Genomic DNA, 12,985 nt, shown 5'->3' with positions numbered 1-12,985 from the left:
CTGTTGTTGTGGTGAGGTGCTGTTTTGTGCTGCGTGATCCTTTCGGCTGCGAGGGCTGTAGAGATGGTGTTCCTGTGTTGCCATGCATGCTAAAGCTCGTGTTCTTTCCCTCCCTCGTCTTCAGCAGCAGGGCTCGTGTGCAGTGAGGTAGGTTCCTCTAGCTTGACAGTGTTTCTTGTCCGTCCCACGCCTGCTTTCCTGGCTGAGTGAGCATGGCCTTCCCTCCTCCTGCGTGTGCTGTGCGTGTGTGTCGGTTTTTGTACTTCAGCCAGTCCTGGTTCCTTCCTCCAGGGTTTGTCCTGAAGCGTCGGGCCTCTGCTGGTCAGCACCTAGTTTCAGGTTTTTGACTTGTTTGGTTTGACAACTTGTAGAAAAAAAATAAAATATTGGTGAATGTATTATTTCAAGTATTTAAAGTATTGTGTTTTCACAATGCCTTTGTGTTATTTTTGTTTAAAAAGTTACAGAAATACACATTGTATGAATATAATTTCTATTTATATTGACATTTAGAATCTAATGTTTTCATGTGTTCAGTGTTGGCTGGGGAAAGTATTCCAGAAAGTAAAAAGTAATCCATAATGGTTCCAGGTTACTTGTGTAAGGGATGACATTTTATTTAACAAGACCTTGAGGGAAATATTTTAAAAATATCATCAGTTACCATGATCTGTGAAGTGTGTGCATAGTTACTATGTAACTATGTAAGGGAAAAATAATCCCTTACACAGTTATTTTTTAAGATAACTTTCCAAACACGTTATGCATGAACAAAGGTTAGCTTACTAATCAAAGCTGAATGCTGATGCAACTTTGATTTTTTGTGTGTAAATTTAACAGTAACACACAGGTTAAGTGCATCACCATTCTTGGAGAGGAAACTGCTGTTATAGATAGATAGATAATACTTTATTAATCCCGTAGGGAAACTGATGTCGGGTTACTGAAGAGGGTACTGTTTCAAGTAAACACATCAAGCTCTTTTAACGGAACTAGTGAACGTATTTAAGATTTCGATACGTTTGTACAATGAAAAGGCTTGTGTTTTGTTTGCTCGGAGCACATCTTGAATTGTCCCAGATGTTGCGAGTGTAGAGATAAATTAGCCTCTCAGGTGACGTCTCTTCCTGTCAGTGGCCAGTGCTCCTGTTGCCTCGGGGCTGCACTGTGCAACAGATTACCGGCCCTGTGGGTGGATGAGTGTGAGCCTTCCTGCACTCAGTCACTCACACTGGCGATTCTAAACTTAAATGGCTTCTAACTGTCCTGGTAACAGGGGAGAGGACTACATTGTTGGTCACCCAGGACGTTCAGGATCTGTAGGAGGAGAGAATCCTGCCCGATGGCCTGGCAGGCTGGTGCAAAGTCCTGCCAAGTCAAGAGGGGTCACTGTTGAGTGGCCAGACCGGGATATCACAGCTGACCAAACACCCAGCCCTGGCAGTGCTCAGCCAGTTGTGTGCTACCTCTTGGGAAGCTCTGGTTATGGCTGGCGAATGGCTCAGGCTCAGACCAGCAATTTCTGGATTAAAGGCTAAGCATGCCTACAGTACTTCTACAGGTGGAGCTTCCCAGAAATCTTTTTTTTTCTCTGAAACATGACTATGAGCTAGCTCCAGGAAGAAAAACCCACAATTGTATTCACTTGCCAGAGCCACAGAGGAGGCTCCTGCAAGAGTTCTTGGGCCTTGTTCTTTGGGAAGATTCAGTAAGTGCGCTCGCTCTCTTGTGTGCTTCTTCTGTAATCACTCCTCACACCTAGAAGATACTCCCCTCGTCGTCATTCAGTGTACTGTCCAGTATGTTCCAGAACCTGACCTTCCAGGGCTGAAATGACATTTAAGCCCAGAACTCCTTAGGTGCGGATAGCTGAATCCATCGTGTTGGTGTTCACTCTTCATCAGCCCGGAATGGGACAATCGCACAATTAACTGCAGAGTAATTATTTCAGCATTCGGGAGCCAATGCTAGCAAGAGACGGCACAGGCATGCAAGAGAGACTTGTTCTTGTTTAAAATGTGGAGCGAAGTTTGCACTGAAGCGCAGCATTGGCCTTTTTGGTGATAAAACCGGTCGGCCGGCTCACGGCTACGTCCTGCCTTTCAGAGACATCACCCTGCGCTACAAGGAGACTCGGCGGAGGCAGCAGGAGGGCGTGGGCGAGCGCGACAAGACCCAGAGCAACGGCAGTGCCAGCGTGGCCGGGCGGGGCAAGCTCAATGGTGGGGAGACTGCTCGGCACAGGAAGTCCTGAGCACTCCTGCAGGGCACTGTGGGTGGCTGGGGGAGCCACTCCAGAAGCTACATGCCCTACATGTTTTGCACACTGGGAAATTTGTATGGATGCAAAGAGTTAAACTGCAAGATAACTGCAAGAGTTAAAGTCATTCCACTGGTTGTCACTGATAATGCTATTCCAGGAAACTCTTACCCATGAGAGGATCTAAATCCTTTCCAAATATGGGGGGAAATTGTTTTATAAAGATCACCTTGATTGAGTTATTTCTTCAAAAGGATAGTGGGCTCTTTTTCTTTTAAATTTATACATTTATAAAATGTTAGCATGTTCCAAAAGTGTCCAGATCACACACTGAGAGGGGCAGTTCTTTAACGTTGCTTTAGAAAGTAACATTTGATCGTATAGCATAGAGATATGAAGTGATGCTGTGGTGACTTTTTTAGAGTACCACATGAGGTTTCCCCATGTACAGTATCAGCCTTGATTGATTTATTTCTTAAACACTAGGGTGGGGTTTATGTCCTTTGACAGTTCTTTCAGTTGGTCTGTACAGTTCTACGTTGGTTACCGGTCGTGGAACATTTTTGACCACTTCTAGATCACAGCAGCATGTCCATTCTTGCAGAACAATGTCTGGACTATCAGGGGGCTCCAGTATCCTGAGGCTCAGACTGACGTGACCTCTAGGGACAATGGAGCTGGCTGGGATTCCTTTCCACTGCTCTGCTCCTACAGGTGTCTCCTCACAGGCTTCTACTCTGTACATGATGTTTCTCTCTGTGTCTTTCAACACAGTCCTGTGCTACAGAGGAAAAACAAACAGGACTGCCCTGTCAGAGCAGCTCCTGACACCAGCCTGCCAAGTGGCACTGCAAGAGTGAGGAGTAACAGTCAGGAGCTGCTACAAATTTTCTTTATTAACACTACAAGTAAAAGAACGTTAGTCCCTGTGGATTTGCGTACACTTTGCACATTGACAGGTGTTCCCTGCATCTGAGGGCCTGTTTGTGGGTGTGCAACTGGCTGTGCTCTCACAAGCTGGAGGAGAGCTGTCTGGGGGCCCAGGGTGTTGCCCTGCGTTTCTCTTACGCTCTGACCTGCTTTTTGATGCTTTCTGCCTAACTTCATATTATAGATTAATTTCAGAAATTAGCAGTGTGATCTGGACACTGTATAGAACCATGAGAAACATGTAGTGTTGTTTAGTGTTTGGGATTGAGTCCTTTCATAAAGCCAAGACTTTTGGTCTTATTTTTCTGGAACTTAAGGTGGTTGAAATCCCTTTTTTTTAATGGTGAAAGAAGAATAAGAATAGAAACTGACATGCAATGGGTAATTATGTTTATGTAAAGATGTATATCCTTCCCTTTACAGTAAAGTTTGAACTGATTATAGGGTGTTGGTCTTAGAATATAAATTTTAATGGTTTGCGTGGAAAGATACAGGCCCTTATTTTTCCACTTGCAGCTTACTGGTCAGATTTTTCTTTCAGGTGGAGCTGAATGAACAAGATATGCAGATAGAACTGAGTGGAACATTGAGCCAATGGTGTTTCATTTCTGTGGCATATAAGAATTTAAACTTCATTCAAGAAATTCAGAACAAAAGTAGAGAGGGATATCATGCTTGGGGGAAAATACTGCTCTCGCTGCATGGTGAAATGATTCGCCACGAACGTAAAAGTGGTGCAAAAGTTTAATGGGTAAAAGAAACTACAAAAAATTACTAAAAACTGGAAACACTGGTTACGTTGTTCATAAGGCTTATTAATAGAGAAGGACTCTCATGTGAGTGCAAATCAAACACAAAAGTCAAAAAGAATAATGCCTGCTTATTTCCCCCTCCTGTGGAGGGGCAAGAGTTTGCTTTGTGTTGTGTAAGTTGATGTGATTGGGATTCCTGTCCTGATATTTGAAGGCCGCAGTGATATCAGGGTGACGTCAGTCTGTGTTCCGCCTGTGAGGTACCGCGGTCCTTGTGGCGTGCGTCAGAAGATGAGTGCTTGATCCTCATTCCCTCTGAGCAGCACAGGAGTTGCCGCTGTGAGCCAAGATGCAAAGAATCAATTGCGGATTTTAAACTGAACAGGTATGAAATGGGAAAAAAAATCCTGAAACAGCTGCTGTACTAATGATTACAGAGTGTGCTGCAAAAAGAATAATTGCATACAGTATGTAGAGTTTCAAATCAACAGCTGTCATTTCACTTTGAAATAAGGGCATTTATTATACAGGAGTGGGAATCCTCTGTCAGAATACAATCTTTTCAGCTGGTGAATTGTCCGTTACTAAAGAACGGAAAGAAAATCCAATAAAAACAGCAGGTGACTTACTAGTCACTAAGTAGCTCTAATGTCTATATGTTCAAGAACAAAGTGTTTAAAGCCATACAGTTTTCACTCACTAATTTTTCAGTTGTATGTTCATTTTTGAGCCATTTTAATTTATATAACAATTACTTGAATTTTTAATGTTTTTTTTCTAATCCTGAAACCATTGAAGTCCGGTAGTATAAAGTGGCATCTCGGTGCTATGAATACTACACAAAATAAAATCCATTGCACTGACGAAGTTACAGGTGGAAGCAACTGTTTATTGAATAGAGTATTCCATGGATCTCTGTGGTTCCTGTTTTAGCTGCTGTGATAGGTATAGTTTTGTGCAAAGTAACAGTGTGAACAGTTTTGATGTCTGCCTATTTGCAATATGATGTATCAGGTTATACACCATCTAAATATCGTACCAGTTTGCCTATATGATGTACCATAGAAAAAGCTGTATACTGTTATTAATCTTGAATGTAATCTGAGTCAGTCTGAATTTTGAAAGAAGAGTGCGGTCTGGAAAAGATTTGTGTGCTTTCTCCTGGACGTACCCCAGTAACAGTCTGGTTTCCACACTGTCTATTTCGCACAACCGCCACTGATTTCCCCTGCCCTGCTTGTGCTGTGTCCTCTCTGAGCCGAGATGGAGATTTACAGGAGCATTAGTTGTTTTTATTTGTAAATTCAAGCAGCTATTCATCAGCTAGGGAGGGAGTCGAGAGAATTTTGTTTTGACCAGAACTGACCAATATAAAATGATTTAAGGCCCTAAATCGCAGCAGCAAAGTGCTCGTTTAATGTACCACAGTGTGCTGAAACTAATGCAATTCAGTGTTGTGACTGTTCTGATTTGGTCAAGGCTGCTCTGTTTAGTGCTTTTTCTTTTCTTTTGTGGCTTCTGTTTCTCAAGGCTGTATGTGAACCTTGAGTATAATGCCAAGGGTTGTAGGTTGCAGCAGCTTGTTTCTTTACATTTTTACATAGTCTGCTTAGTGACATGTACACACCGTGCCTCCCCCTCTCTCAGTGTCCAGGTACATAGACTCCCTTCTCCCCTTGCCCAAGCTCCTTTCTGCTAGCTGAGTTTTGCTGGAGGTTTTTCATATCCCAGCAGCCTTTGCTGTGCAAACTTAATAGGACACTTAAAAATAGCAATCCTTTATCTGCATGTGGAAAACAGCGAAAGGAACAATCGGCACTTGGGAATGTCACATTTCTGCCTTGTTCTATATTTGCGTTATTAAAATAGGACAGGAGCCTCAACTTTATATGTTTCTCTGCATTATACTTGTGGTACATGTCTGATGTCTCAAAAGTGCCAACTCTGCCACCTCTTTAACAGAAGCAGGTGTGTGAGTCTGTTGTCCACTCTTCTTAAGAAACGTCAGACTGGCTCATTTAGTGAATTAAACACTAATTCTTTTTAGCCTAAGTACTTAAGAAAAAAGGTGATTTCTAGTACCGACATTGTGTACTGAAGTCTCTTCCGATACATTTTTACAAGAAAAAAAATTCTGATGCCTGTAAATTATGGTCCAATTTAAGCCTGAATCTCTTTCAGTCACACAGCCCATTGCATGCTGGTGATATAAACTGAGCACCTTGCAAGTCCATGTTCTTTACCTATGGCGAAACCCTATCTGACATCAAACTTCCTGTATAATCCAGCATCCAAAGCTCTTTCTGTTCTTGTCATCCTGCTGGTACAGTGTAACCAGGCTCAGAACACTGAGTCTACCGTGTTGGACTGAAACATGAATTTAGCAAATCAGTGCAAACATTTTATAATGTTTTCAATAAAAAAATGCTGAATGACTCAAAAATGTGGTCTTTGTAAATATTCCAGTAACACAACCAAAAGCAACCTGTGTTCTACATGGTTCCCTTACAGTTCTGCTGTGATCTGGGGACAGAAACCACAGTGCAGAGGACAGGTGAAACATAAGAATGGTTACAAATGAGAGGGGCCAGTTGGCCCCTTTGGCTTGTTTAATAGTAGCTAATTGAGCCGAAGATCTCATCCTGCCAGTCCTTAAAGCTCAGTTCTGAAGTTATAGTAATCTGCATGGAGCAGACGAGCAGAGATTTTTCAGTCAGCTCATCACATTTCAGCTAGTCTTACTTTACCTTGTCCCAGGTGGGAAGTTTGCTTTATAGGCAGCTAAAAGACATAACACATTACACAATACGTTTTACACACCATTAACAAATAAGAAAAATAAATGTATGATAAGAATGACAATCTATTTTACTTATATATTGTCAATCATCCAAACTGCGCAGGTTAATAGCTCTCGAAATAAAAGATTACTTTTGTCTCCCCAATCTGAATTTAAGATGGCAGGTGCAGACGGTTATTAAGACTACATACCAAATGCATTGAATCATTCATTCAGTTCTTTGAGCTTATGATCTCCCTTTGGTTTGTCAGAAAGGTAAATAATGTACTAGTCTCATGTCATATCTGGACTGAGTAATATGTCCGTACATCACAGCTACAGGTCCTGGTAATGAAATCCTGTCCATATCAATCAGCCACTTGGCAGGTTTTGGGGACTCAAAAAAGCAAAATGCACAGTTTATAGAAATGTACTAATTAGCCTCTACTGTTGCCTCCAGAGGCAAGTTCAACATGTGATGTTCAAAACAAAAGAATTGCTTTGTTATTTAATCATTTGTGTCCTTTGAGTTTTTATATTTCTAATCTGCAGCACCAGTTAAAATCACTAGAATAGGCCAGTGTTTAGTTATGAATATTCCTTAGGTTTTCCAATCCAATAAACTGGTAAATCCAATAAGACCATGATAACATAAAATTTATAATTATAATAATTTCAAAGTCAGGAACTGCACCAAAAAAAAACTGTCGTTAGTAATTAAATGGGCTGTTAAATTGACTAACTTTGAATTAAAGTGAGACTGATGAACACATCGGTGTTCGCCTTACTGCTAAATTTAAGGGCCTGTAACACTCCCTAAAGTGAATACAGAGGAATGGTGCTGAGAACATCTACATTTCACACCAATTCCACTTCATAATTTATTCATATTTCTTGACTAATGTGATTATGAAAATACATTTAAATCCATCGGAAAATTACACGAGTATTTCAGCATAACTATCTGACCAACAGGAAGGTCTGCATTCACACAAAGAACGACTGCCTGACTGAACTCATTGTGTGTGTGTATACTGATTATTGCCTGTAGTAAATGCTATTTTATAGCCCTTGAATGAATGCCATTTGTTGATGTAATTGCAGAGCAATATCAGTAGAGGGCAGACAAAGAAGGCCTTATCAACGCAAACCACGCGATTCAGTGTATTGACACGGAGGCGGAGAGACTACACTTTTATTAAGATGTTGTATTCAAAGGTTTCATTTTTTAAATGAGACCGTACCGTATCCATTCAATACAGCAACAAGTATGGTCAGGGCTGCTGCAGGAGGTGAGTATTTGTATTATATTTGTAAATGTTTTGTAAAGATAATTTAGATACTTGTGCGTCATAAAAAACATACACATTTAGTAGCAGAACAGTTGCATTTTTCTTTCTCAAAATGTATGCGCGTCGTTCTCAAGCAAACTTTCATTATCCTGCGTAAGAAAGGCCCTTTCTTGTGACGCTTTCACGTCGAAAGCAAAAAGAGAAGGAGGTGAGGTCTAAGCCTTTAACGGGACTGTAGAGCTATTTTCATACAGTATGTCGGGTTTAGAAAGAATCAGCAAAATAGCCGAAATTTCGCCATACTCTGCGATTCAGAACGAGGCAACAAAACCTACCGAGACGCGAAGCGGCCCTGATACATTGTAAACAAGCAGGCTTGTGAATATGTCTGTTAATCCAATAGAAATATTGCTCTCGATTTCGAAACGGTTTTGCCGACCAACACTACTCGCCTGTTACCTCTGCACGCCGATCAGATTGGGACATTTCTGTAGTGAAACCTGTACCTTTTCGCTCTTCCATCCCATTGCAATTCTCGCGAACTCTCGTTCTCACCTGTGGAGAGACCAGGGGTTTGTGACAACATGCTGACTTACAATACTTTAACAAAGTTCACGATTTTGTTCAATTGGGATTTTGCCTTTTTTCCCCCTAGAATATCAATTAATTAATTTTGTTACCGGGCTGTAACTCTGGTCTGAGAAATTGGGACTTTGTTTATTAAGCAAATAAAACTAAATATTTTAGGTGTTTTTTACTTTTGTATGTTTTTTTACTTCCAAGCATCTCTGTCTAGCTGGAAAAAGGGAAGGGTTGTGCCATGTGACATCAGACTCCCTATCATGAGAAAGCTGGAATTTCAAAACTTAAGGTTGCAACTATAACTTTTGAAACTCAGGAAACACAATAATTTAGGATGAAGCAACTGTCTCAAGAGAGCATCCCTACCATTAGAGGTTAAAATGAAGATATCCATTGATTTGACGTTACATGCACAGGAGTGTCCGGGGTCACCTTTGCCGTAAGAAACCTGTCCACCACTTTTCTTACTGCTTCATCCAGATCGGGGTAGTGGGGGAGCCAGTCTGTCCAGACAAGCAGCAGGCGCAAGGTCGCACACAGCTTGGAAGGGGAGTCAGGCCAGTGCAGGGCACACAGACACTCGCAACTGAAGACAGTTTTTTCTAGAACTCAGTTTACCTGCCGGTATGATTTTGGACTGTGGGAGGGAACTGGGACACTCGGGGGAAACCCATGAGAACATACAAACTCCACACAGACAGCACCCCAGATATGGAATTGACACCAGAGCTCCAGTGCTGCAGTGCTAACCACAGTGTCACAAACCCTTTAAACAAAAAAATATTATAACAGCCTGGAAACATCCTCAACTTAAGCCCTCAGTGTAATTTCTTAAAGAGCCTGAAAAATAGTGTGACCTAGCTCATATATATATTCTTATCAATATCATTTGATAGTCATATATACCACATTCACATTAATTAAGCTGTTGCTCAAAAGCAAACTTTTAAAAGAAACTAGTGCTCGACTGAACAACATCTTTAATCAAAGCACAAAAACCCAAAGTTATTTTTTCCTTGAAAGAGTTCTTACATATTTCTCTTTCCATGGAAGGGGATCTGGGCTGTTTAATGCCAGCAGCTGTATCACATCCCACTGAAGCTCAGCAGGTGTGAGCCTGGTCAGTACCTGGATGAGAGACCTCCTGGGAAAGCTAAGGTTGCTGCTGCAAGAGGTGTTAGGGGGCCAGTAGGGGGCGCTCACCCTGTAGTCTGGGTGGGTCCTAATCCCTCAGTATAGTGACGGGGACACTGTACTGTTAAAAAGGCACTGTGCATCAGATGGGCCATAAAAACCGAGGTCCTGACTCTCCGTGGTCATTAAAAATCCACAGAGGGTGTTTCCCAAGTAGGTGTTATCACAGCATCATGGCCAAATTTCCCCCCGCCTTTACCAATCATGGCCTCCTAATAATCCCCATCTCTGAACTGGCTTCATCACTCTGTTCTCATCCCCACTGATAGCTGATGTGTGGGGAGCGTTCTGGCGCACTTTGGCTGCCGTCACATCATCCAGGTGGTGTTGCACACTGGTGGTGGAGGGGAGACCCCCATTAGCACTTTGAGTGGAGTGTCCAGAAAAGCGCTATATAAGTGTAAGGATTATTATTAAAATCTCCATTGCCTACAGTCCCGCTCGGGGGGCACGGAGCCCCAGCCACACACAGCTTCAAGTAGTGAGTCAGGCGCCGCTTGGGAAGGCAATTGCCATTGTTTTTTGTGCTACTCTGTCTCCACCAAGTGGATTAAATGAGTACTGCGTTTTCAATGCCTCCTACATTCAGTAACTTTCTCAGAACAAAATGTGCTTGGAATTTTAATAGTCATTACAAAACATCTAAGCTACAGACTGAGACAGCAAAGAAAGGAGCAGAGAAATTCAATTACATTTTTTTTTATCATTTAATGTTTTAAGAAAATTGGAGTCCAACAAAGAGGAATGCAAATGGCAAGAAATGAAGAGGAGCTCTGAAAGACATGCAAGGATTAATAGAGTACAGTAGGCCTGCGGCAGCACAGTGAGGGTTAGAGATCCTGCCTCACAGCTCTTCGATCCTGTGTTACCTTCAGTATGGAGTCTGCATGTTCTTATTGCACCTGCATCATTTCCTCCTGCATTTCACAGATCTGCGGGCTTATATACCTCTGAGTGCCCTGTGTGGAATTTGTGTTTGCATGGGTTTTCTCCCACAGTGCAAAAACATACTGGTAGGATAACTGGCTTCCGGGACAACTGACCCCAATGTCAGTGTGTCTGTCTGCCCCGAGATGGACTGGCGTCCTATCCAGGGTGTACCCTGCCTTAAGCTTGTTGCCAATCTGGACAGGCTTCAGCTCCCCTGTGACCCTGAACTGCAAGCAGTTAGAAAACAGATGTATGGAAGTAAGTGTTTGTGTCCTGTGATGGACTGGTGCTCTGTCCAGGGATTGTAGTCCTGCCTTGTGCCCAGTGATGAACTATACTGGTGTCCTGTCTGGGCTGTGGTCCTGCCTTGTGTCCAGTGATATATACTGTACTGGTGTCCTGTCTGGGCTGTGGTCCTGCCTTGTGCCCAGTGATATATACTGTACTGGTGTCCTGTCTGGGCTGTGGTCCTGCCTTGTGTCCAGTGATATATACTGTACTGGTGTCCTGTCTGGGGTGTGGTCCTGCCTTGTGTCCAGTGATATACTGTACTGGTGTCCTGTCTGGGGTGTGGTCCTGCCTTGTGTCCAGTGATATATACTGTACTGGTGTCCTGTCTAGGGTGTGGTCCCGCCTTGTGTCCAGTGATATATACTGTACTGGTGTCCTGTCTAGGGTGTGGTCCCGCCTTGTGCCCAGTGATATATACTGTACTGGTGTCCTGTCTGGGGTGTGGTCCCGCCTTGTGTCCAGTGATATATACTGTACTGGTGTCCTGTCTGGGGTGTGGTCCTGCCTTGTGCCCAGTGATATATACTGTACTGGTGTCCTGTCTGGGCTGTGGTCCTGCCTTGTGCCCAGTGGTATATACTGTACTGGTGTCCTGTCTGGGGTGTGGTCCTGCCTTGTGTCCAGTGATATATACTGTACTGGTGTCCTGTCTGGGGTGTGGTCCTGCCTTGTGTCCAGTGATATACTGTACTGGTGTCCTGTCTGGGGTGTGGTCCTGCCTTGTGCCCAGTGATATATACTGTACTGGTTTCCTGTCTGGGCTGTGGTCCTGCCTTGTGTCCAGTGGTATATACTGTACTGGTGTCCTGTCTGGGGTGTGGTCCTGCCTTGTGTCCAGTGATATATACTGTACTGGTGTCCTGTCTGGGGTGTGGTCCTGCCTTGTGCCCAGTGATATATACTGTACTGGTGTCCTGTCTAGGGTGTGGTCCTGCCTTGTGTCCAGTGGTATATACTGTACTGGTGTCCTGTCTGGGGTGTGGTCCTGCCTTGTGTCCAGTGATATATACTGTACTGGTGTCCTGTCTGGGGTGTGGTCCTGCCTTGTGCCCAGTGATATATACTGTACTGGTGTCCTGTCTAGGGTGTGGTCCTGCCTTGTGTCCAGTGATATATACTGTACTGGTGTCCTGTCTGGGGTGTGGTCCTGCCTTGTGCCCAGTGATATATACTGAACTGGTGTCCTGTCTGGGGTGTGGTCCTGCCTTGTGCCCAGTGATATATACTGTACTGGTGTCCTGTCTGGGGTGTGGTCCTGCCTTGTGTCCAGTGGTATATACTGTACTGGTTTCCTGTCTAGGGTGTGGTCCTGCCTTGTGTCCAGTGATATATACTGTACTGGTGTCCTGTCTGGGGTGTGGTCCTGCCTTGTGCCCAGTGATATATACTGTACTGGTGTCCTGTCTGGGGTGTGGTCCTGCCTTGTGTCCAGTGATATATACTGTACTGGTGTCCTGTCTGGGGTGTGGTCCTGCCTTGTGTCCAGTGATATATACTGTACTGGTGTCCTGTCTGGGGTGTGGTCCTGCCTTGTGCCCAGTGATATATACTGTACTGGTGTCCTGTCTAGGGTGTGGTCCTGCCTTGTGTCCAGTGGTATATACTGTACTGGTGTCCTGTCTGGGGTGTGGTCCTGCCTTGTGCCCAGTGATATATACTGTACTGGTGTCCTGTCTAGGGTGTGGTCCTGCCTTGTGTCCAGTGGTATATACTGTACTGGTGTCCTGTCTAGGGTGTGGTCCTGACTTGTGCCCAGTGATATATACTGTACTGGTGTCCTGTCTGGGGTCCTGAGAATCTTCAGGAATTACTCCCTGTTGGACTGAGGGGTTATTGGAAACAGGCAGAGCGTAACAAACTAAACTAACCATTTAATATAAGAATAAAAGCATAAATGTAATTTGTGGTATATATGGTTCACCATCTGGTCTTAGCTACTGACCCATTATTTTTAACCTGACTTTAACATTTTTAT

General features: G+C 43.5%; 2 protein-coding genes and 1 long non-coding RNA gene across 5 annotated transcripts in view; 2 read left to right on the top strand and 1 right to left on the bottom strand.

The window, feature by feature from the left end:
* Positions 1–6,385, top strand: part of ptdss2 (phosphatidylserine synthase 2) — a 37,009-nt gene extending 30,624 nt beyond the window's left edge. For 2 of the 3 annotated variants that reach the window (XM_088610910.1, XM_088610912.1), the window contains exon 12: positions 2,107–6,385. In XM_088610910.1, coding sequence (XP_088467036.1) covers positions 2,107–2,254 — 148 coding nt within the window. In that variant the 3' untranslated portion in view covers positions 2,255–6,385. Of the gene's footprint in view, positions 1–124; positions 148–2,106 lie in introns of all 3 variants that reach the window. The other variant, XM_088610911.1, reaches the window with a different exon arrangement.
* The window catches only part of brsk2b (BR serine/threonine kinase 2b), a 287,758-nt gene continuing 278,689 nt past the window's right edge, over positions 3,917–12,985 (bottom strand). The window contains exons 20-21 of the mRNA XM_088610899.1: positions 8,473–8,568; positions 3,917–4,279 (exon numbers count right to left, since the gene is read on the bottom strand). Of these exons, the coding sequence (XP_088467025.1) occupies positions 8,486–8,568 (83 nt within the window). The 3' untranslated portion in view covers positions 3,917–4,279; positions 8,473–8,485. The remainder of the gene's footprint in view (positions 4,280–8,472; positions 8,569–12,985) is intronic.
* Positions 7,768–12,985, top strand: part of LOC148645408 (uncharacterized) — a 7,319-nt gene continuing 2,101 nt past the window's right edge. Inside the window, exon 1 of the long non-coding RNA XR_015928049.1 lies at positions 7,768–8,013. This is a non-coding gene — a long non-coding RNA (uncharacterized LOC148645408). The remainder of the gene's footprint in view (positions 8,014–12,985) is intronic.

This window comes from Lepisosteus platostomus, chromosome 18 (assembly GCF_059453375.1).
Source record: "Lepisosteus platostomus isolate fLepPlt1 chromosome 18, fLepPlt1.hap1, whole genome shotgun sequence".
NCBI lineage: Eukaryota > Metazoa > Chordata > Actinopteri > Semionotiformes > Lepisosteidae > Lepisosteus > Lepisosteus platostomus.
Note: the sequence above shows the minus strand (reverse complement) of the source record. Positions and strands in the feature narration are given on the sequence as shown.